The sequence below is a fragment of the Canis lupus genome, chromosome 11 (assembly GCF_048164855.1).
Source record: "Canis lupus baileyi chromosome 11, mCanLup2.hap1, whole genome shotgun sequence".
In the NCBI taxonomy this organism is placed as follows: domain Eukaryota; kingdom Metazoa; phylum Chordata; class Mammalia; order Carnivora; family Canidae; genus Canis; species Canis lupus.
In genome coordinates, this window is record NC_132848.1 from 51875916 (window position 1) to 51901079 (window position 25164).

A 25164-nucleotide genomic window follows, 5' to 3' on the forward strand; every position below is an offset into this window, starting at 1 on the left:
AAAGCCTTCTGCTGGTGTGATGTGGCTCTGGGAGAAGCAGCTGCTCTGGAGGAGGAGTTAAGCCTGCAGTAGCTATGGCCAGACTGGTGATGAGTCACAAGCTACCTGGTGCCACTCTTTTCTGTCCAGTCCCTGAACAGACAGGTTATAGTGTCAGTGGAGTCTACCATTTGGAAAAATCGGGAAATGGAAACACCCCAGAGGTGGCCGGTCTGTAGCTTATTTCTGTGGCCTGCTGGGGGCAGGACAGTGAACTTCCTGCCTGGCCATGGTGCCCCAGCCATGCGGCTGCCCCCAGTTCTGTTCTGTGGGGAGCTCTGCCTTGACACCTGAGAGGGGCATTTGCAAAGTCCCTACTAGGGCTGTAGCATCTTAGCCCACTTCCAAATGGGGGTAACCTGGGATCACCACAAGAGTTGAGCAGTATGAGGCCTTGTTTTCCAGGTTTGGGGTCTGTCTGGCTCTAATGCTCTCCAGAACAAACCTACTAATAATAAGCCTTTGGACTCCATGGATAAGAAACTAGTGCCAGAGATTTTATTGACTCAAAACAGTTGGCTCTAGAAGTTTCTCTCTCTGCAGGAAGCCTCAGGTCCCCTCTCAGCCCCCAGCCCTCAGTTTGGTGGGTAGGCAGTGGACTGGGCTAGACGGTACTCACACCTTTATCCCCAAGCTGCATCTGGCTCCGTAGCAGCACATGAGAGCTACAGCATAGGGTTCTTGTGAGATCCTGGGGCATCAGGCCTTTCCCAGGCCCCAACCTTAGCTCTTGATAGGTTCTGGTCTTCCTGTCTTCTTTGGCACTGCCTTCAGCAGGAGCAGAGAATTTCCAATCCTGGGGTGCCAGGGTGGCTCAATCATTAAGCGTCTGACTCTTATAACAGCACAGGTCTTGATCTCAGGGTTGTAAGTTCAAGCCCTGTGCTGGACATGGAGCCTACTTAAAAAGGGAAAGAATTTCCAACCTGATTATCTCATTTGACCCTCAGCCACCTCAGATTGTTGTCTGCAAGCAAAACAGTCCCTTAGCAAAGCTGCATTTTCCAGAGGGATTGTCAGGAGTGAGGTTTGCCCTTTTTGTAGGCCTTATTGTGAACCCTAAGAAGTATCCAACATAGGCTAATATCCTGAAGTGTTCTTACCAGATGCCCTAAAACTCTAGCCTTCACCTTAAGACAAAATAGGCTGTGTTTCAATGGGTACTACTGCTGCTGTGTATGTAGAATTCCTGTTTCTTAGTTGGGAGATGAGAGATCTCTCATATCTGACATTAACTCAACCAAGTCTTACACTTCAGAAATTGTCCCCTCTGTGACATCATGCTTCTGGGGATCAGTTTCCATATAATCAGACTTAGGATTATAATGCCAAAAATGCTGCTCCAGCTAGCTGGAAAAGCAACAAAAAATGGAGGGAGGCATTGGGAACATGTGCACCCATATAACTAGAAAGTCATTGGGGGTAGGTAGCATCAGGCATAGCTGGATCTGGGGGCTCCTTATGTTGATGTCTTTCTCAGTAGCTCCAGATTTACATGGTTCTGTGCATAGCACTTAGAACTACAGGAGGAGAGAGGGCCTCATTGACCTGGCTTGGTCTCATGCCTACCCTAGAACCAATTACACTGACTAGCATCTAGGTTTCTGGGTTAGTCCCAGGGGTGGGGTTTCTCCACCTGAATCTTGGGGACTGGATTGAAGGAATGGTTCCTCGAAGGCAAATCAGTGTGCTGTGACCAAGTAGGTGAAAGTACGGAGGACAGAATCCCAGCACTTAGTCAGCAGTGACTCCCCTCGAGTTATACCGGTAGTGACTAAATCAGGATTTGAACTCGGCTCTCTCTGACTTCAGTGTGTGGGGTCATCCCTGTTGCCCAAAAAGTACTAGTCAGATTGAACCACTTTGTTTCAGCAGAGAGGGAGGGGAATGAGCCCTAAGCTAGCTGTGGAGCGTTTCTAGGTTAGCCTGGAAGTGAAGCTGAACTTAAGGAATCATCTGCAGATGAGGTGCCTTCCAGGTGATGGAAAAGCCCAGAGTGAAGCCCCAGGAGACATGGAGGTGACTTGTTGAGAGTGGGGTGTGATCACACCTTCTTGGAGCAAAAGGGGGAGCGGGTGTGGGACTGACTGGGAAATGAAGGGGGGATTGAGAGTCTTGCAATAAAGCTCAAGATGTCTCTTTACTGGTGTTCTAGAACTTTCACCCAGGTAGCCGTGCTTTGATGGGCATGCAGGAGCTTTAGGGCCTGCACTATGGACATCTCAGGCTCACCCAGCTCAGTCCCACCAGCCACAGTATCTTCAGCCACCTCTCAGAGGGCTGTTTTACGGCCAACAGCTGCCTCTCCCCTTGGGGTTGTGTCATTTCCGTTTCTCTGGCGCCAGCTCAGTGTGGTCACATGTGAGAGAGGAATGACCCCCCAGGTCTCCAGCTACGAGTCCTGCCCTTTTTCCCTCTGGCTCACAGCCCAGCACCAGGGAAGCTGCAGTCCATGCTGTGGACAGGCCCGCTGGCTGACCAGTGGAAGACAGGCCTGGCTGTTAAGAAAAATCGCCTCATTTCTCCCAAAATACCCCAGCTAGGTGCTAAATGGTGAAGGGGCCATGGAAAGTAACAATGTTAACACAAAACAAAAACCATTTAGCAGCTCTAAGAATTATGATCCACAAATTCTCTTCTCACCCCTCGAGTTTTTGTTTTTCTGTTCTTTTTCGGTTAGTGCAACCCCACACTATTCTGCTCTTACCTGAGAACTTGTGGCTTTATTAGAATCTTTGAAAATAAAGACACCAGGCTTCTCCTAGGGCAGGGCATAGTGGCATATTTGGTTTCGGGGTTTTGTTTTGTTTTGTTTTTTAAGTCCTGGTATGGCAGGAATTAGCTGTTGATTTTGGCTTCTTTTGCAAAGGGGCGTGGGTTGCTCGCCTTGTGGTGAAGCACGTCAGCACTCTTGGTACTACTGTCCTGCGCCCAGACTGCAGTCTACGGAGCGAGGGCCTGGCTGGCCTCCAGGGAGAGAGGAATGGATGGAGAGCCTCTTAAAAGAGGCAGGGCATGTTTTATGTGTGCATACCTGGCCTGCACTGAGTGCCTTCCTGGGCTAGGGGGTATGGAATGCAGGCAGGGCTTTGAGGGGTGCATTTGAGGCACCAGCACCTGGCAGGGTGGATGGCTATAACTCAGCCATCAGGTTTGCATGTGAAAAGGTGGGCCACCAGAGGCTGGCCGAAAGTCTGAGATTTGGGAATCCCTGGGGGTCCCAGCAGGTAGAGGGAGACACAGGGAGACTGGGCTGAGTCAGCAGACAGTGTTGAAGCCAGAAGACCTGGATCTAGTTTGGACTCTATGGGCTGTTGGAAGGAATCTCTTCTCCTTGAATTAGAGGTTTCATTTGTCATTCTAGGGAAGACAGACCCTAGGGATTCTAGGGTCTGTGGACCAGACCCCCTTCCAGAGAGGTCACCATGGGTCTCACTTACCATCCTCTGAGAGTGTGCTTTCTAATCTGTCTAATACCATCTAATTTCAGTTTCATGGTCCCCCATGAGTTGGCCATTGGTTGCAATCCCATTTTGTGTTTCAGGAAACTGAGACTTATATCTCTATAAACATTTTGGGCTATATACTTCCAGTCTTTTCCCCTTTTAGTTTTTTTTTTAAACAAAAATAAGTTCATACAATCATATTTTATAATACATTTTCTTTTTTTTAAATATTTTTTTTATTTATTCATGAGAGACACAGAGAGAGAGAGGCAGAGACACAGGCAGAGGGAGAAGCAGGCTCCATGCAGGGAGCCCGACGTGGGACTCGATCGCGGGTCACCAGGATCATGCCCTGGGCTGAAGGCAGGCGCCAAACCGCTGAGCCACCCGGGCTGCCCTATAATACATTTTCTAAAGTGAGCACTTTATTGTCATTTTCCAATACATGTTTGTATCACTGTTTCAAGCTTCATAGCATTGCAGTGTAAGAATCTGGTGTAATTTAGCAGACTTGTCCCCTGTTATTGGACCTGAAGGTTGAATCTCGTCTTTTTGCCAGTGCAAACATAGTGCTACCATAGATATCTTTGAAACTAAATTTTCACATATCTCATTAACTTTTTTAGTGATAAATTCCTAGAAGTAGAGTTACTGGATCAAAGAGTATTCACTTTTTGGAGATTGGCACAAGGAATCAAATTGTCTATACTTTCCCTTTTGTTTCATTTTTTTTATTTAAAAAATTTTTTTAGAAGATTTTATTTATTTATTTGAGAGAGAGAATGGGAGCACGAGTGGGACAGAGGGACAGAGGAATAGGGAGAAGCAGGCTCCTCGCTGAGCAGGGAGCCTGACATGGGGCTCAATCCCAGGTTGGGAATCATGACTGAACCAAAGGTAGATGCTTAACTGACTGAGCCACCCAGGCACTCTTTTTCATTTTTTTAAGTTGGTGAAATATACAGACACGTTAAAAGATGCTCAACATCACTCCTCATCAGGAAAACACAAATCAAAACCACGATGAGGTATCACTTCACACTTGTCAGAATGGCTAAAATCAACAACACAAGAACCAACAGGTGTTGGCAAGGATGTGGAGAAGAAAGAACCCTCTCATACTGGTGGGGAGGGGGGATGCAAATTGGTGCAGCCACTGTAGAAAAAAATATGGAGGTTTCCTCAGAAAGTTAAAAAGCAAAACTACCCTAGGATTCAGTAATCGCACTACTGGATATTTACCCAGAAAATACAAAAACACTAATTCAAAGGGATACATGCACCCTTATGTTTATAGCAGCATTATTTACAATAGTCAAGATGTGGAGCAGCCCAAGAAGATGTGGTATTTTTAATTGTGGTCAAAACACATAAAATTCACTATCTTAGCCACTTCTAAGTCTACATACAGTACAGTAGTGTTATGTACATTCACATTGTTATGCAGCCAGTCTCCAGAACTCTATCTTGCAAAACCTCAACTCTCTACCCACTATACATCTCCCTATTTGCCTCTGTCTGCTGCCCCTGGCAACTGCTGTTCTACTTTCTGTCTCTATGAATTGGCTACTTTAGGTTCCCCATAGAAGTGGAATCATGTACTAATTTGTCTTTTTGTGACTGGCCTGTTTTCACTTAGCATAATGGCCTTAAGGTTTATCTAGGTGGCATATGACAGGATTTCCTTCTTTTTAAAAGCTGAATAGTATTGCATTGTGTGCATATATTACATTTTCTTTATTCATCTATCAATGGATTCTTGGGATGTTCCTACCTTTAGCTTATTGTGACTAAAGCTGCCATGAACATGGGTGTACAAATTATCTTTTTAAGACACTCCTTTCGATTCTTTTGTGTATACAACCAGGAGTGGAGTTGCTGGGTTCATAAGTAATTCTGTTTGTAATTTTTTGAGGAACTGTCACTGTCTGCCATAGTAGCTGTGTCATTTTAGGTTCCCGCAATTGCCTGCTTTCGAGTGTGATTTATAAGCATTCTTCCCTACGTGGCATAAGGCTTCCTCCCTGAGGACTGAAGCAATGACTTGCATTTCTTCCTCTCCCTCCCTCCAACCCAGGGTACCTAACTCCGGCCTTAGCCTTCTGTGGGTGCCGAGTGCCTTGGACCAACTGGGTGGGAGGGGTCCACCCAACTGGAAAGTCCCATTGCAGAGGAAACCTTGTGCTCTCCACCTCTGCATCTAGGGCCCAAGGCTCCAAGGGTGGGGCTTCTTGGAAAGATGCCCATCTGTGATGTGATGAGTCATCTTAGCCTGAAGAGGCAGGGACCAGCCTGGGTGTTGAGCCCAGGGCTTAACCATGATCAGCTTGCCTCAAAACCGAAAGTTTGGACTTAATCAAAAAACGAGCCCACTTCTTGAAAGGGTCCCTCTTCCCTTACCTAGTACAGCTGGGTGTTTTCACAACAAGCCCCCTTTGCCAGTGGGAATTGAGATGCAGTGCCCTGTGCTTCCTGGCAGCCTCTAGCTTCCTGCCCACTCACAGGGCTGCGTGATGACTGGGGTCCTGGCTCAGGAGCAGCCCACTCTCATCTTGGATCTAGTGTTGTTGTTTGGCCACTTGTACAGAAACACTCATGGGGCAGAGGGTGAAGGGATCCAAGAGCTGGAGTCACCTGTGGATTTCCGATCACATATTTGTAGACAGGAAAGTAGATCTTCATGGGAGTCAAAGAGCAAATGTAAGGTAAAGAAGCCCCTTCTTATGGGCAGAATTGGATGACTGGACCATGACCTTCATTAGGAAAAGCCATTGCCAGCTCCAGGAAGCCTTTTGGTCTTAACGTATATTGGAAATTATCCCCAAAGAATCACCTAAGTGACTGTAGCTCTTTTACTTTGATCTTTTACTTCTCTGCTTTCACAACTGCTTCCTTCAGAAAAGGCTTCGTGTCCATCATTTCTGATGAATTTTCATACAGTGAGGTACACCGATCTTAACTGTATGATTTGGTGAGTTGGACAAGGGTAAATACCCATGTAACCAATAACCCAGGAAAGACAAAGAACATTGCCATCACCCCAAAAGTTTCCTGCAGACCCTTTTCCAGTTGGTTCTTTCTCCACCCCCATCCCCACTCCCAGCAGTGACTGGTGATTAGTTTCTATTAATATGGATTATAATTTTGCTCTTTTTTGAATGTCATGTAACTGAAATCCTGTAGCATATACTTTTTTTGATATCTGGCTTCTTGTGCCAAACCTAATTTTTTTTTGGAGATTCAGCCTTATTGTATGTATATCAGGAGTTTGTCCTTTTGTTTATGTCTGAGTGGTGTTCCATTGTGTAACTATGCCACAATTTGTTTATGAATTCAGCAAAAGCCATTTTGTAAATGGAGCAAGAGAAAGCCTGTGGGCTCTATCCTCAGCGTCAGTGAATGGGTGCATTCAGCTCTGTATCCATCCCCTCCCCAGACACCAAGCCCTGCTCTTACTGGGTGCCAAGAGCAGTCAGGAATGGGCAGAGAGGATAGATACAGGGCAGGAAAAAGGCATATGCAAAAGAGATGTGGGGGGAAATGTTCTGCTGGTTCTGAGGTCAGGAAAAGGCTTAAGAAGGCTTTCAGGAGGTGGTGTCAGGAGGAAGTGGTTTTGCTGTGAGTTGTCCAGGAGGATGGAACTTAGAATTTCCAGAGAGCATGTGGGGAGGCCCATACTGGAACAGAGAGGACAAATGAAGCAATGGACAGTGGTGGCCCGACAGATGTTACTGAATTTACCACTTTGCAGTGGCCACCCCACTAGAGGCTTGGGACTGGCAGCCTGAGCCAGCACGCGGCTAACATCATCCCTCTCAGGTCTGAGCCCAGCTGTGAGGCAGGAAGGATCCCAGCGAGCAGCATGTCTCTCAGGTGAGCCACAGGGTGGCTGTGTTGAAACAGATCTACCGTGGGGCTTCTGGAGTATCTGCGTCCTCCTGTCATCTGCAGTTGGTCTCCCAGGCCAGGCCTCTGAATAGTTGGTTAATCCCACCTTCCTGCAGGTTGGACAGGCCACACAGCTAGGGAGGAGGGACAGGGCCAGCCCCAGCACTGAGCCTGCCTTCTGCCTTCTTTCCGTGTCTCCTCCAGGACTCCTACTATTTCTCCATCCTGTTTAGTGCTCTCGAGTGAGGAGCTTTTCCCTCCTGGTCATGAGTCATTTGGCAGGAGGCACGTTGACACTCGGTGACCCTGGTAACTGAGTCTTTGTGTTGAGCAAGGGCCTTCACATTCTGTGCCTGCCTTCCCCCAGGCAGAGTCACCCCAACCTTTGGACCTGTTCACGCCCCAGCCTGGCAGAGGGCAAGGTCACTAAATCCATATAAGTTGGGATCTAGCCAAGACCAACAATAATTCTTTACCTCAAATTTGCAGGGCACTTTGTACTTTGTCAGACATGATCAGACTTGCCATTCCTTCAGCCAGCCAGCCAGTGCTTGCTGAGTGCCTACTGTGTGCCAGTCGGTAGAAAGATGAACACGATATGGTTGATGCCTCTAAAAGCATACAGTCTGTTTGGGTGAGCTTGTGAATAAATAAGCTTAAGAAAAGGTGGGGCAGGAGTTATGTAAAGTATGGACTGGGGCCCCAGGAGGGAATGGCTGGTTATACCAGGGTATTTTAGTAGGGGTTCCCTAGAGAAGGAAGCACTCAGGAGGCCAGAAGGTAAGTGGTAATTTGGGGTAGACTCCGGGGGGGGGGGGGTGGTGGTGGTGGTTAGGAGGAGTGTTTACCAGGCAGAAGGAACAATTTGAATAAAGTCAGCAGTTGGAAACAGAAGGTTGGGTGTAGATATAGCAGCTATGATGTCTTAGCTCGGGCTGCTATAACTAAGTACAGACTGGGTGGCTTATGCACAACACACACTTATTTCTCACAGCTCTGGAGGCTAGAGATGGTTAGGTTATGGGTTGTAGGCTGCTGACTTCCTGCTGTGATCACGTATCAGAAGGGGTGAGGCAGCTCTCGGGGGTCTCTTTTATAAGGCTTTGCATCCCATTCATCACCTCCCAAAGACCCCTGCCTCCACTGCCATCACCTTGGATACTAGGTTTTCAACATATGACCTGGGAGCTGGAGGCACAGACATTCAGCCTATAGCATGTGGTGAGCGCCAAGGGTGGCCTGGTGATGAGGATGGAATCTTGCAGGGCCTGGTATGGGCACCAGGTGTTTGGACCTCACTGTATAGCACTGGGGACCCCTGAAGGGTTGAAACAGTGGAGTTCTGGAAGGTTCACCCTGGGAGCAGTGTGCAGGATGGATTAGAACCAGAGCAGAGGCAGGGAACGGTGCCTGCGTGGCTCAGTTGATAAAGCGTCTGCCTTCAGCTCAGGTCATGATCCCGGAGTCCTAAGATCGAGCCCTAGGTTAGGCTTCCTGCTCAGCGAGGAGTCAGTTTCTCCCTCTCCCTCTCCTCCTTCTCCCACTTGTTCTTTCTCTCTCTCTCTTGCTCACTCTGTCTCTCAAATAAATAAATAAAATCTTAAAAAACTACAAAAACTGGAGGCAGGGAGGCCAATTAGGCTGATGTGATCATCCACTCAAGAGGTAAAGCCTAAAACAAGGGAGGCAGAGAAGGAAAGGGGAAGTTTTAAGGGCATGGTCCTCAGTTGGCTGTTGGGGTGGAGGGCAGAAGAGAGTTGGGGGTTCTATTCCTATAGCTCCTCCAGTAAGTTCATCCCAAGCACCTGTTGCATAGAAAGCACTGCGTGGGACACGAAGGTGAGAGAGACCTGGATTCTGTCCATGAGGAAGCAACAGTCCAGGACAGCACCCACTGCAGGTTTATGTGTTAGTCACATGTGACAGAAACACAATTTCAACTGACTTGACCCAAAACGGGGTGGGGTGTCATGGGCTCGTCATACACTGGGAAGTTTCAGGGGGTAGAGCTTCAGGCAGTGTGCTCAGATGGTGTCGTGAGGAATCTGCCCTCTTCAGTCTCGTCTCTTCTATACTCTGTAGATTTCCCCCCCACAATGGCTGTGAATTTAATTTATTCAGTCTTTTTCTTGTCTTAAAAAAAAAAAAAACACACACCGAGGGGGGCACTTGACGGGATGAGCCCTGGGTGATATGCTGTATGTTGGCAAATTGAACTCCAATAAAAAAAAAAATCAAAACCACAAAAATTAACAAAAAACCAACCCAAACTGACACAAACATGTTTTCCTTTATGGCATTCACTGCTAGTAAGCATCACAGTGCTTTCCCTTCTTGGGTTCTGACCATTTCTTTGCTTCAGTGTATTCTTGTTTAGGTGTGTTTTGTTGTTTTTTATATTTGCTTTAGAGCAATGATTTTACTTTATTTTATAAAAAAATTTTTAATTATGGTTTAAAAAAAAAAGATAACACTTAACCATTGTAAGCTTTGGCAGGTGTATAGCTCAGTCCTGTGAACTCTATTCACGCTGTGTGGCTTCATTTTAAGGCAGGCTTTCCCTAACGTCTGCAGGCTGACCTCTTCACAGCTTCTCAGCCCCAGTTCTGGGCCCTGTGCTCATCCATTGCCAGTCACTGTGGCCCGGGTGGATGGGTCTGCCCAGGAGGTGGACTGGGGTCCTGATGCTCAGAGACTGCAGGAGGGCTGCTCATAGGGAAGGCGAGGTGCTGGGGCTGGAGAACAGAAGTGGGTGCCTCCAGGGCAATGGCAGCAGCTGTCTACTTCCAGCAGGTTGATCTGCTCGAGAATAACTTACCTGAGGGAGAGACTGAGTGTGTGGAAGGGTACCTGTACGGTGCTGTCCAGCTCCTGTATCTGTACGTGCCCATACTTAGGGACTGTAGCGGGGGTACAGAAAGGCTTACATTTTGCCTCACTCGGGAGAGAAGAGCTGGGTGTCAGTAACCACCGCACAGCATAGAAATGGTGAGTGCCTGGAGGGTGGGTGTTTTCATCCAGCGACCTGGAAGGAGGGTCAGGAATGGTTCCTGTAGGATTTGGGCCGGAAGGGTAGGCAGGAGTTGGACATGGGGGTGCCGCAGTGTGGTTCCCCGTGTGAGGCCTAGGTGTGCCTGCCATTAGCCCGCAGCTTGACCCCAGCCGCTGCCAATACCACTGCTTTAGCCTCCTCCTTCCCCACCGCAGACCTTACCCCCACTGGCTGCTCCTGAGTCTGGGTTTCCCCGGGTGAGCCCACCCCCAGGCCCATAGGCAGGGCCGGGGGCTTAGGGGTCAGGGCAGGGAGGTCTGAGATGCTGTCTTCCTCCCGCAGGACTCTCCCTGGAACGCCTGCCCAACTCCATCGCTTCCCGCCACCGCCTGACAGAGAGGGAGGAGGAAGTGATCACCTGCTTCGAGAGGGCCTCCTGGATCGCTCAGGTGTTCCTGCAGGAGTTGGAGAAGGTGAGCTGGGAATATGGCACTCTGCTTCTAGCTGCCTCCATTGAGCACCTGTCACAACAGCCCCCCACTAAGCCTGTGGATCGCCCTTGTGCATATTGGAAAAAGGCACCCTCTACCCCTCCAGTATCAATCTGCCTCAGTGGTTGGAAAGCTCATCACAGTATATCTAGTCTGTCAGAATGAGACCCTTCGCCTCCAGCAAATAGATTTAATAAACGAGACTGCACTGGGGAGCTCAGAGCCTCCCTGGTGAGCTCAATCCTGATGAGCAAGTGTGACAGCCTTATCTGCACCCATCAAACCTGTGTAATCTTCACTGCAACTCTCTGTGACGTAGGTATTGTATTTATCCCCATCTACTAGGTGAGGTTTAGAGAGATGAAACCATTTGTTTACCACAGTCCCTTTGGAAGAGGTGCAGTTGGCTGATCCTTGCAGTTAGGCACCCTTCCCCGCCCTCAGGTGGCTGGGAAGCTCCCTACTGGATCCCCTAGGGGAGGGCAGGCCTTGGGGCTCACTGTCCAAGCCTTTCAGAGGCCAGCAGAAGCCAGCCAGCCAGGCTCTGGAAGGCCTCGAGTCTCCCCTTCTCCCCCCTGCCCCCTGGGGAACCTGTTTGCAGGACAGCAGTTCTGGTGTTAGCAGTATCCCGTGATGTTACCCCGATTCTTCCCATCTGGGGAGCTCCCGACATGATGGGGGGGAAGGATAGACAGCTATATTTAGCAAAGATACTGCTCATGGTTACTGAGTTCCTGCTTTTGTGTCAGGCAGTACTCTGAGTACTTGACAGTCATTCTCGAATTTAACCCACACACCCACTGGCTTGAGATAGGTCCCGTTGCTCCTATTTCCTAAGTGAGAAACTCAGGTTTGGGGAGGCGTTCAGTGGCTTCCTGGAGTTCAGACACTGTCCAAGTGTTGGCAGGATTGGAACCCTGGGAATGTGGCTCTGATCACCCCAGCACCTGTCTTGTGACAGCCTTGCTAGAGGAGTCATCCTCAGGCCAGGCCAGTTCTCCCAGAGGGAGGTTTCTTAGCCTCAGCACGGACACTGGGGTCAGACCATTCTTTGCTGTGTGGGGTGCCCTGTGTATTATAAAATGTTCAGCAGGGGGATCCCTGGGTGGCGCAGCGGTTTGGCGCCTGCCTTTGGCCCAGGGCGCGATCCTGGAGACCTGGGATCGAATCCCACATCGGGCTTCCGGTGCATGGAGCCTGCTTCTCCCTCTGCCTGTGTCTCTGCCTCTCTCTCTTTCTCCCTCTGTGACTATCATAAATAAATAAAAATTAAAAAAAAAAATTAAAAATAAAATAAAATAAAATAAAATAAAATGTTCAGCAGCATCCCTGGCTTCTTCAGACAGCTCCCTGCCTCTCAACCAAAATGTTGTGACAACCAAAACTGTCTCCGGATGTGTCAAATGTCCCTGGAGGGTAAAATCACATCCCTGGTGAGTGTCACTACCCAAGAGTCCTCCTGCTTGATTTAGATTTCAGGAGGAAAGGAGAGGTGATTGAGAGACTTAGCAAAAACAGGACTCGAGTGCATTCCCTGGCAGAGACCTACTCAGAGACTTGGCGTGGTTGAGGTGACCTCTACTGAGGTCACGTGGATCACTGCTAGACAGCAGTATTTTTGGAGCTCTTCAATTCAATTGGAATTGCATGTGGTTTGGAGAAACTTTCATGAGAAAGATAGTCTCCCATTCAGCCAGAAGCCTAGGCTTTCGACTTTTTCTTTTTTTTTTAATATTTTATTTATTTATTCATGAGAGACACAGACAGAGAGAGAGGCAGAGACACAGGCAGAGGGAGAAGCAGGCTCCATGCAGGGAGCCCGATGTGGGACTCGATCCCTGGACCCCAGGATCACACCCTGGACCGAAGGCAGGCACTAAACTGCTGAGCCACCCAGGGATCCCCTAGGCTTTCGACTTTTAAAGGGGGTTGCGGTGAGGGGCTGTAATGGTGGGCAGGACTGGAATCAGTGCCCTGTGGCAGTTGGGGGGACAAATGGGCCCCAGGAGCTGGTTATCTCGGGTCAGGGAAGGGCAGGCCACAGAACACTGTGCATGCTCAGAAATGCTGTGTGTCCCTCCTAAGACCCAGCCCCAAGCTCCAAGGAACTAAGAACCTTTCTTAAAGCTACTTCAATTTCTGAAAGATAAGGTGGACGGCTCATTGATGTGTTTCTTGGGTGAGGGAAGGGAGGTGGCATAGGAAAGGCAGGCCTGTCTCGGTGGGGCTGGATGATCCCCTTAGAGCTGAGGCTTGAGGCCACCTCTGTTAATAACACAATTGTTCCTCAGGTTTTCCTAGAATCTGAGGTCTTAGCTGTTGGGCTGTCCTGACATTCCATGGTTATATGACAGGGACAGTACCTGGTATATCGTAGGCACTTGAGTGTTTTTTGAATGAGTGAACCAAGAAGTAGTAGAAACAGCCTGAGCCTGTAACTGGCCAGACTGAATTTTGAGACCTAGGTGCATGTCAGCTTTGTGACCTTAGGCACATTCTGAGCCTCAGTTTCCACATCTGTGAAATGCAGACAAAATCAGCTTTGCATGCCATCGTGGGCATCCAGCATTTGAATGAGAAGCGCATGATTTAGCCGTCTTTAAAACAAAAGCAAGTGAGGTGGGGTTCAGTCTGAGAATGGCACCACGTACTACTCTGCGGCGGCTCGGGATGTGGGCTAGTGATGGGGCTGCTGTATCCGCCAGGGCTGACTCTCGCCCCAACCCCTCTGACTCAGAGTTCTGAGACATGGCTCTCTCTGTGTTCCCCTTCCCAGATCACAAATAACACCACATCACGGCATCTGAAAGGCTCTCACCCGGTTGACTACGAGCTCACCTACTTCCTGGAAGCTGCCCTCCAGAGTGCTTATGTGACAAACCTGAAGAAGGGGTAGGTCGCTTGCAGCTGAGTGGGCCCTGGATGTTTCTTTCTGGGTTGTGGGTGCTCCTGATGCTGGTCGTGTTAAGTCTGGCCTCTCTGATCTGGGTGTGTGTACGTGTGTGCGCTCTTGAGAGGATCGGTGGGGGCTGGTGTGTTCCCATCTTGTCAGGCTGAGCTGTGCAGAGGCACACACCTGGGGAGGAGGGCAGTTGTGGACCCCTGGCCTCCAGGAGGCCTGCATTCTCCTCCTCTCTCTCCACTGTACCCTCAGTATTAGACAAGGGGATACTGCTCAAGTCCCTGTCTTCTGAATGGTAAAAACAGGGTGGAAGGGTTCCCACCAGGAGGCAGGCTGTCACTCTGCTCTCAGGTGAGAATACCTGCCAGAGCTCTTGACCCATCCCAGCTGCTTAGAAAACCAGAGGTATTATTATTATCATTTATTTGTATTATTTTTGTGGCAGGCCCCAGCTGGGTAGGCTGATGGCCCAAGCCTGAACTTCATACCTTTTGTTTCTGTTCTTTAAATTTTCCTAGTGCCAGGCCAGGGAGGCGGTGTGTCGCCATTTGGGACATGCAGACCGGGAGGCCCAGAGAGCCAAGGCGGCTTGGCCCCCAAGGATGGAGCTAGCCCAGACCCTGGGCTCCTCAGACCACCCTGTGGCTGGCAGGGTACGGGCTGAAGGACATCACAGGGACCCTGGGAAGCATGCTGCCTCTGTTCTACCTCTACCATCTGGGCTTTTCTTTCCTTTTATGGTTGCTGAGCTTCAGTTTCGTAGACACAGTGGCCCGGTGGGCCAGTTCCTGTTTTTGCTGCCCAGGCAGCTGCCACCTGGCCACTTCTCCCTAGCTGCAGGCAGCCCCTGCCCTGGCTCTGCCCCCACCCCTGGGACCCCCTTCGGTCTGCAGGATGAATGAGGGGTGTGGAGAGATGGCCCCTCAGCTGAACCTTCGCAGTATGGGTCTGCTGCTGCCTGTTTTTGCAAATAAAGTTTTATTGGAACATAGCCATACCTACTGTTTACCTATTGTCTCTCACCCGGAGTGGAGTAAATAGCAAATCCTAAAATATTTACTCTCTGACCCTTTATAGAAAAGTGTGCTGACGCCTGCTGTGTTTAAGAGGCCCTCCCTCCCAAGGCCTCCTGTAGGCACAAAGGGTGGAGGTGCTTGTCTGCACCTCTTTGTGATTCCAGTGTCCCCTTCATTCTTGTGTTTGTCTGCATACGTGCCGAGTCTGTGTGAGGTACTTGCTAAGTGCTTTGCTTCATGTGTATTTGGTCCTCCTGGCAGCCCTGTGGTAGGGCTGTTGTTGCATCCCCATTATGTGGGGGGCGGTGGAGGCACAGAGAACATAAATGACCTGCCCTGGGCAGAGCCAGGATGATGAATGCAGGACCCAGCTGGTGCTCCTTCCCGTTGGGCTCCCCTGCCTGCAGCAGGAGTAATGAGACCCTGCCGCTGCCCCCAGGTGCTCCCGCCTCGCACGCATGTGTGCTTTGAGTGTGCTCAGCTTGGTAGATGTGGCCTCAGCTTCCGGTTTGAAGAGTTGGAGGTGGGGTACCCTGGCCATCTGGAAGTCGCCAAAGTGGGGCCCAGGAGTGGGAGGCTACCTAGCAACCCCAGGCGAGTTCCTCTTCCACCCCCTTTCCCCCCAGCTCCACTTCCTTCCTCCAACCGGGGGCTTCTGTTTGTCCTGCATCTAGATGGGTGAGGGTCCAAGGAGAGGCAGGACTGAAAAGCACCTTGAGTACTGAGTTCAGAGCACAGGGAGTGTTGCAATGAACCCCCTCTCTGCTGCAGTCCCCTCAGGGCTGCCCGTTCCCCTTGCCCACACCGCACTTGCTGCACTTGTGACTGGGTTCAGGTGACCATCAAGGACAGCCAGGAGGGAAGGCGGGAGAGTGCCGGCGGTGATCCAGCACCTGCTGTGTGCTGGGCTGGACCATGTGCTCAGCGTACAGTGTCCTGTGAAGGGAGTCAGGTGACCCCAGGTCACTCGACAGGGGGCAGAGCCTCAGCAAGGTTGAGTAACTTGCCCAACCTCACCCACTGGGATTCTGGCTTCAGATCTGAGTAGCCTCAAAACCCATGTAGCTTCCAGCTTGGAGGGGTGTGGGAGAAAGCAGGGCCTGGTGGTGGTTGGGCTGATCCTCGCTTTGCTGACTCAGGACTCTCTCTGGGATACTGAGTCACCATTCTCAGTGGGTGGCTCCTCTTCCTGAAGCTGGTCCCACCCGTCCCTGAGCAGGCCTCTTCCTCCTTGTCCGTGTTCCGCACACTCTGGCTGTGTGTGTGTGTGTGTGTGGTGGGATGGTGGTGGTGCGGCCAGCAGTGGACAGAGCAGTAACCAACGCTCATCCCTCCAGGACAGCCCAAGTAATTCCAGTTACTGTTCCATTCCTGTCGCTCTGCTCTCCACCCTTCGTCCTCTTTTCCTAAAGTGCAAATCATAGCCCTGAAAGACAGGATGCTGACTCTTCTCCCCCTGCACCCCCCCGCCCCGCCGGGCCTCCCAAATAAAGAGCAATGGAAACTGAGTCATTTCTTTCCAAGCAAACAGCCCAAACATTCGAAAACTTGAGTGGGAGCAGCAGTCCCTGGGACATGTGGCAACAGCCCAGCCCCTCCATCCATTTCCTGTGGCCACGTCCAGCCCAGAGGTGGCCTGGGAATGTGACAGATATTTAAAGCAGGGCTGTGGCCCCGTGTGCCTGGCTGGACTTGAAATAGTTTCTTTACCCCTTTTCTTTTAATAGTAGCTAATACTTGTTGAATACCTAGTGCATGCCAGGCAGGATCCTATGAAGAACTGATAACATCTCCATTTACTGAAGAAAGGAGAGGAGAGGTCACTTGCCCAAAGTCACAGAGCTAATAGGTGATAGAGCCAGCACGCCTGGTACTGAAGGGAGTCTGTCCCCGCTCAGTCCCTGGCTTTGCCTACCACTACCCATGGTGGTATGAGCTTCTGTAATTACTCATTATGGTCTTCAGGTCACAGTTACATCTTCCTAGGCCAATTAAGAGTTCCAGTGGTTTTTAAAATATATTTGTTGTTATTAACTTAAAAAAAAATCATCACTTTAACCCAGGGTTTCTCAGGTACTGATTTATTGACCTTGTGAGCCAGATACCAGTACCTTATAGGCTTTAGCGACGTGCCTGGCCTCCACCCACTAGATGCCAATAGCTCTTCCTGCCCCGAACGTGACAACCAAAAATGTGTCTAGATGTTGACAAGTGTCTTGGATGGTGGAGGACAAAATGACATCTAGTTAAGAACCACTGCCTTAGCTTTTTTTTTTTTAATATATTTTTTAATTAATTTATTTATTTATTTATGATAGTCACACAGAGAGAGAGAGAGAGAGAGGCAGAGACACAGGCAGAGGGAGAAGCAGGCTCCATGCACCGGGAGCCCGACGTGGGATTTGATCCCGGGTCTCCAGGATCGCGCCCTGGGCCAAAGGCAGGCGCCAAACCACTGCGCCACCCAGGAATCCCCACTGCCTTAGCTTAAGGTGCAAGAACCATAGGTTCAGGCTTAAATTGGGACCTCGATGCCTGATACTGGATCTTCTCTTCCAGACAGCTCCGAAAAGTCGTTTAAGGGTCTCCAGAGCCATTTCCTGTTGGTTGAATCCTCCCCTTCCTCACCTGGGGCTCTTGGGGTGTTTAGGAAGGTGGTGAAACCCTTTGCCACATAAAGAGAGGTCACAGCCCAGTAGAGGGGAGGGGCTAAGGAAAAAACCCCCGAAAACAGCCCAAGCATTCATTTCACAGCCTTTGAGAGCACACCACGCACTGGGCACCCACCTTACTCATGAGGTTGAAGCTGGGAACAGGATGAGCTCCCCTCCTTAGGGAGCTTCCACCCCAGCACAGAGCAGTCACAGAGCCAAATGTAGCTGTCACATATTGCTCTGTGCTAGGGAGGGAAGAGGCAAGGAGGTGGGGGTGCTGCTGGGATAGGGTGGGCTCTCGGGCCAGGGAGCTTCCCGGTGTTAGAAGACTTCTCTTGGGGCCCAAGGAGCAGGGAGAGATGGTGGGACCTGCTTCTGGGTGGAACCTGAGAACTGGCGCTCATTCCCATGTGGGCCCCGGGTAGACTGGGAGTACTCTGTTCTCGACGACAGATGGCCACAAGCAGAGCCTGCTCCCAGGGTCCCACTTTGTCCTTCCATGTGAGGATTTGACATAACCCAAAGAGTGTGGTATTCTCCACTGTGCAAACGTTTGCTAGACCTTCGACATCTCTTCTTTTATGCTGGGCGTGGGTTAAGCCCAGGCCTAAGTATTTTAGACTTAGTATGTTTGAGGGACATTTGTTCCCAGGGGCCTGGCCCTGTGGATCCATTATCAGTTCCCACCAATGACTCCTGCCACTTGCCCTGTAGCTGATGACAGTGTTCCTAACTGACCTGGAACTGAAAGTACTGACCTGAAAGGACAGTCGTGAATTGAGAGGCCCTCTTCCAGAGAGCGAGGGCCTGAGACCCTGCAGCTCGTTCCCCTCGAGGCCACCAGGGGGCAGCCGTGGACTCTGATGGGAGCTTCCTCCCAGGTAGTTCCGCAGGCGCCGGCCGCCAGGAGAGGGCACCTTTCTGACACGTTCTTGTGGCTGCCGACCCTGGCAGCGGGGCCCCAAGTCCTAGCTCTGGTTCTCCTTTGCATGAAGCAGCTCCAGGGGTGAGGCAGCAAGGGAGCTAAGGGCGATGCAATAACAGGAAACAATGTGAACTGTAGGCTTCTTCCCCCAGAGTGGGCAAAGGGCCATTCTCTTTGGAGTGGTTTTTTTTCCCCTTTCTTCTGCCTAGACCTGCAGAGCCGCTTCTTGGCTCTGGGCTGGGAGTGAGCTTGAGCCATGCATATTGAACCAGTGGGCTGTATGTTTTGTGCATGTCAAAAAAATTTTTTTTTTAATTACTAAAGCAGTACGTGCTCACTGTAACCAAAACCAAACAAAAGAAGGGAGTGTGTGTGTGTGTGTGTGTGTGCGTGCGCGCGCGCTTTCTGCAGGAGTTTCCTGGGGCAGATTGTTCAGCCTTATAAAAGCACTCTCCCTTGCTGAGGGGTGTGCGTATGGGTGGCTGTGAGTGTATGTGGGTGTGCAACTGCATACGCTTCACCCTGCCAACTAGGTGGGGAGTTGAGAGGCAGCTAAAGCTGCCTGGGCTGCCCACGGCTGCAGGGGAGGACTCTGCCCAATGGCGAGGTGACTTAGAAGGCCCGGCCTGCTGTGTGGTGTGACCCTGTGACAGGTGGGTTCAGTCAGCAGCGATTTTGTCTCATTCTCAGTAGCCAGCTGCTGTGTGCAGCACTGGGGAGCACAGAAGACAGATGGCTCTAAGGGGGATTCAGGGGCCAGAATCATCCAACTGGGAGGCCCCGGGGTGCCTCCTCGTGACCTGTGTTACTCTTTGGGGGACACAGGGAGACCTCTGAGGCCCATTGGAGAGATCATACTCTTCTAAGCTCTCTTAGTGCACAGCTTGTATTTACTGTTAGTACCCACTCACTACCCATCCCAAACCTCCCTAGAGAGGAAAGATCTCTTTGCCTGGACGTCGTTAGGGCCCTGCAAGGGAAGCATTGCTGCCTTTTTTCTGGGACTTGGGGTGACCAGGAGAGCTTTAGCTTTTGAAACTGATGATATGGGTCTAAGGCAGGAGTGAACAGCTTGATAAGTATTTGAACTTCACCTGACTTTGTCTCCTGACTCAACCCTCCAGCTGTCGGCATCTGCCAACTGGCTGTGCTCTTCTGGGTCTTTGACTAGAAACCTCTCCTCTGCAATTAGTGCCAGTCCTGAAATGGGGACTTCAGGTCAGGGTCACGTGCACCCAGCGTCTTGTTTAGATTCCATTTAACCATAAATGCCATGCAGCTTATTCTCTGTTTCAAATCAAACCAAACCAAAACCAAAAATAATTTGTTGAGTGTCTACTTTATGCAAAACACTTTGCTAAACTCTGGTAAAGCAGGAGTGTGGTTAATTTAACAGACCATGAGCTCCTTACCTGCAGAGCCACGAATGAGATACTCATTCACCCATTCTGTCTCTCGGTCCATTCCGCCAGGGTTTGTTGAATGCCTCTCATCAACAGGGCTGGTGACCAGGCACTGAGTATACAGTAGGTACTTTGTAAAGACTAGTCAGTGGGCTGACTTTCAGGAATCCTAGAGATCCCACAGCCAGGAAAGGAGAGTGTGACCATCCTGGGTCAAAAGACAAGCATTGTTTTTCTTGGGAATCTTTTTAGTTTAAAGGGAGTAAAATCTGAAGCTTTGGTGCCTGTGATAAGCGCCCTCAGTAAGCGATGGCCTGGAAAGGCAGGTATCTACCAGCCTTTAATTTTCCCTTGGAAAATGGGAGTTGATTTATTCCACAGTGATTTCTTGAGTGCCTCCTATGTGCCAAGCGTTGTGCTGGTAGCTGTGAGAACAAAGCCTGCCTTACCAGCCTCCTCAGAAGCTCTGACCAAGCACTTTGGAAAATCTGCCTGCTGCCTGCTGCTGACGAGGGGCCCCTGGGGAACTTGCCACCTCCTGGCGCGTCCCACCTGGAGCCCTCCCTCAGTGACCCATCCCTGCCTGCACAACTCTGTCTTTCTGTTCCTGGCCAGCCAAGCTTTACTTGAGTTGGGATCAGTGGCTTCCTGGCTTCTCCACACGTAGCCTGATTCTGGGCCAGGGTTTGTTTGAGGCCCTGTTTGGATATTGTTAAAAGTGGCAGCTCTGCTCAGAAAGGTCAGCTTGAGAGACTAGAACAAAGAGATCTTTCAAGCTGCCCTCTCATGGAGCTGGGGAAAAGCCCCAGCTCTACCTGGCACAGGCAGCTTTAGCTCAGGCTGGTGGGAGAAACCCCATCTGATTTCCCATTTCCCAGAGGGATAAGCTGAGCCAGAGGGTGTTCCCAACATGATAGAACAGGTCAGGGCCAGCTGGGAGCCCAAATCTCCCCCAGACAGCCCTGGCCACTGGAGCCTCCGTGTTGGTTTCTCTCTTTATGAGCATTCAATTAAAATTGGGATTTAGGGGCAGCCCTGGTGGCGCAGCAGTTTAGCGCCGCCTGTAGCTCAGGGTGTGATCCTGGAGACCTGGGATCGAGTCCCATGTCGGGCTCCCTGCATGGAGCCTGCTTCTTCCTCTGCCTTTGTCTCTGCCTCTCTCTCTCTCTGTGTCTCTCATGAATAAATAAATAAAATCTTTAAAATAAAATAAAATAAAATTGGGATTTACCCAAAAGATGCCTGAGGGTGACGACTTACTTTGCTAAAGAATTCCTGGGAACTTATTTAGATGCCAGAATCACTTACAGATTTGAAAATAGTAAAATTACAAAACTGTTGGGCCATGGGATCTTGTGAAAACACAGCTCTGATTTCCTTAATTGTGTGTGTATTGGGGGCAGGGGGCAGGATCCCTGAGAGTCTGCGTTTCTCTGCATCTGCTAGGCGATGCCAGTGCCGCTGGTCTGGGAGCTGTCTTCTAGTGTTGATGATGTGGAGATTAAGGGCAGAGAGAGGACAGTCCTTGAGCTGGAGTGGGAAAAAGAGGCCGTAGTCCCTCTTGGCTCTGGGCTCCTGGTAGCAGCCTGAGCTGGGCTGCCAGGGAGGAAGCTGGCAGGGAGCCCACAGAGTGGAAAATCACCCACAGGTCTCAGGAGCCACTGGCTGTCTCTGGGCCATAAGGCTCTGGGGCAGTCCCAGCATCCAGCGCCTGGGTTCAGCCTCGCCCCGGCCTATGGCCATTGGCCCAGCTGCCAGGGCATTGGTCTCCTGCAGGCTTCTCCAGAGCTAGCCATTTCTTGTCTTTTCTGGGAGCTCATGCGGTCTGTCTTTTTTCTCTCTCCTGGTGATGGCTGGTGCTGGGCTCTCTCCTTAGCTGGCCTGACCTCTGGCCTTCTGTCCAATTCTGGATTCCTTTCCAGGCAAAGGCCTCCAGGGGGAATGAAGGGCCTCTGCTGCAGACCCCTCCTATGTGGGCTCTTGAGGACTCCCTGTCTGTCCCTGGGTGTAGTTCGCCTACCAGGAAAATCCTGTCTTTCTGTCCCCTGTGAGGGCAGGGCTGGGACACAAAGCTGAAAGATCCCTTCTGGTCCTTCTGTTCTCTGTCCCCTACTCATTCACTCCCGAACTTCCAAGCAAGATAACGTAGCAAATTAAAAACATGGTTGTCCCTTCTGGAACTTGGCTTCTTAGCATAGGAGACCTGGAAGACACTGAGGATTATCCAGACCAGTAGTTTTCAACATTGAATGTCCATCAGAACCCCCTGAAAACTTGATACAACCCAGATTGCTGGGCTCACCCCAGAGTTTCTGATTCAGCGGGTCTGGAGTGGGGTCTGACTTTGCATTGTTAATAAGTTCCTGGGATGCTGATGCTGCTGGTCCAGAGACCACACTTCGAGAACCTGTGGTCTAATCTGTTTCTCAGACTGGACCTCTAGTGATATATGAGGTGGTTTTAAGTGATACACAGACTAACTTCTTGGAAGTGTTTCTATATTTAATATCTATTGGCAACAAACAAACAACCCCCTCCCCCCAAAAAATAGCACACCAAATCTAGGATTCCAGGTATTTTTTATTAAGACACATGTACTTAAGTAAAAAAAGATGTAAAGAAAAGTATCACATATATTTTTTTAAAAAATGGATGGTGTGCCACTGGGAGCAAGAATTGTGAGTGTGGTCTGCAGATGGCAGAAGACTGGGAGACACTGTTCAAGCTGAAGTCCTGATTTGTAGAGTTGGGGACAGCACCGCGCAGGGAGGCAAGCCCCTCCGTGGGCTGTGTGGCATCAGTAGCAGCGCCCAAACTTGAATCATTTCTAAGGGCACATGTGTTTCCAGTCCTGTTAGCCCCTCCTGGTTCTTCTGAAGCTCTGGACAGACTAGAAAGGTCACTATGACTCTAACTCTTTATCCCAGTGGTCTCTGTCTTCCCTCTCAGCCTTACAAACAAGGGTCTGTGTTTATAATGTTGGTAGTTTGTACATCTTTGCTGTCTTCTGTGAAACCAGAGGTTCCCAGAAGGCAGGGATTTATTTACTTGATCTGCCTGTTTGGCCTTTTATGGCTCCAGGCCCCAGAGCCCCCAGGAATCTGTTCCGTGCATGGAAGATGGAAGACGGGCTCCCATGACCTTCCTGGGCTGCCACCGTTGGCTTTTCACCTCTCTGTGGCCTTTCATTTCTCAATTTGCCGACCTGGTGGCCTCTGCTTTCTCCCTTGTGAGCTGTGATCCAGGGCACCCCCAGAGCAAATGAGAAGGGCAGGGCTCAAACATTGGCTGAGCACCTGCTGTGTGCCAGGAGCTGTGCTGGTGCTGAGCTTCAGGAGCGAGACAGGAGCCCTGCCCTCGGAGCACACAGTGCCTGAGGGGTCAGCCCATAATGGAAAATGAGCACGGGAGGTCACACTTCAGAAGAGGAATTGATGGGGTGCAAGAGGGATGCAGGCAGGAGGGGCAAGTGTGGGTAGGGGTCTGGAAAGGCTGCAGGGAGGAAGTGATGTTGGAAGGGCATTCTGAGAATGAATGTGGAAGGGCTGTTTAAGGCAGCGGGAGGCGTCTGTACTGAGACTTGACATAGATCATCTGGTCAGTTGTCCAAAGAGGAGATGAGTGGCAGGAGATTAGTAAGAGGTGAAGGGCAGACCCACCAGCCCCCAATGCCATGGTGAAGACCCAGATAAGATTCAGTGAGCCCTGAGGATGCTGACAAAAGGGCCAGCCTTGGGAGGGGGCAGGGGATACAAGATGATGTTTGTACGTCAGGCATACAGACCCCTCCAGGGACCAGGGGGCAGTGTTTCAAACTGCAGGCCACAACCCATTAGTGGGTCGCAAGATCTGTTTAGTGGGCTGCAGCCAACATTATAACAAAGAGGAATAGAGCAAGACGTAAAATTGGAAATAGCAGGGTGGCCTGCACACAAGAGAGCTAAGTAGTGCATCAAGAAACTTGCTTCCATTTTATATAAAGAAAGTCTCATGCATGCTGGGTTGCAATTTTATTTCTTTTTTAATTTTTTTATTTTTTTAAAGATTTTATTTATTTATTCATAGAGACACAGAGAGAGAAAGAGGGGCAGAGACACAGGCAGAGGGAGAAGCAGGCTCCATGCAGAGAGCCTGACGTGGGACTCGATCCAGGGTCTCCAGATCATGCCCCGGGCTGCAGGCGGCGCTAAACCGCTGCGCCACCGGGGCTGCCCTCTTTTTTAATTTTTTTTAAAAGATTTTATTTATTCATGAGAGACAGAGAGGCAGAGACATAGGCAGGGGGAGAAGCAGGCTCCCTGTGGGGAGCCTGATGCAGGACTTAATCCCCAGGACCCCAGGGATCACAACCTGAGCCAAAGGCAGAGGCTCAACCACTGAGCTACCCAGGTGCCCCTGGGTTACAATTTTAAATGTATTTTTTTGCCCTCGGTCATGCTTTAAAAAGCTTGCAAATGATTTCAGGATCCAGAGGGCTGGCAGGGCTTGGGGGAGGTGAAACTGGCTCTTGTGGTTATCCAGACCCCAAGTGAGCCGGGCTGAACTGGGACCTGGAGATGGGGACTGAGACGTGAGAGGATGGACCCCGGTGTTGACCAGATGTGGTGGGTGATGTTGTGGGTGAAGATGGAGAATTTGGGGAAGTCTGACACTAGCCAGGGCTTTGGGGTAACTTGACATCATATTTGAGGTACTCAATCTTGGTCCCCTTCTGGTGGTGAACTGGAAGCCAGGGTTGCCGGGGGGTGTGGGGGACACCCGTTCTTGGATTGACAATGTCCTGGACTTCTAGGATCCTGGTACTACAACTCTGACCTTTCATTCCATTTGGGTGTTTTCAAGCAACACTCAAATGGGCGGGCTCCTGCTCGTGTGTGCAGGCTTGATGATAATCCTGTGGGAACTAGGCTGGTAATGGCCCTGATTCTACTGTTTCCCCCAGGAACATCGTGAAAGGGATGAGAGAGCTCCGGGAGGTCCTACGCACTGTGGAGACCAAAGCAACTCAGAACTTCAAAGTGGTAACGTGGCGGGGCCTTGGGGCTGGGTGCTGGCTGTAGCTGGCTTATTCGGGGGTCACTTTCAGTGGGAGATAACAGACGCTAGCAGGCAGCCTCTGAATCAGGGATGACAGTATGTCACATGCGTGCTTCTACTCGCCCTGTCTGTGCCCTTGGCAGACATTGTTACTCCATCTCAGCGTTCCCTCCCACCGAGCCTGGGAAGCACCCTCAGCATCCTTATCACAGCACCACACGTAGCCTCTAGCGTTAGATCAGGGTTAAAACCCAGTGTCATTCCTTCCTAGTGGGATGGTGTGCTAACTCTTAGAGATTGTTTATGATCTTAATAAATAACCTAGACTCCTTTCCCTGACCCCAAGTCAGGCCTACCTTCTTAGGCTTTAA

The 25164-nt window shown here is 50.4% G+C and overlaps 1 protein-coding gene across 6 annotated transcripts in view; it reads left to right on the forward strand.

The window, feature by feature from the left end:
* TTC7A (tetratricopeptide repeat domain 7A) overlaps positions 1-25164 on the forward strand; it is a 144985-nt gene that overhangs the window by 47371 nt on the left and 72450 nt on the right. For all 6 annotated transcript variants that reach the window (XM_072768251.1, XM_072768253.1, XM_072768255.1 and 3 more), the window contains exons 4-6: positions 10708-10838; positions 13633-13748; positions 24699-24777. In XM_072768251.1, the coding sequence (XP_072624352.1) occupies positions 10708-10838; positions 13633-13748; positions 24699-24777 (326 nt within the window). The remainder of the gene's footprint in view (positions 1-10707; positions 10839-13632; positions 13749-24698; positions 24778-25164) is intronic.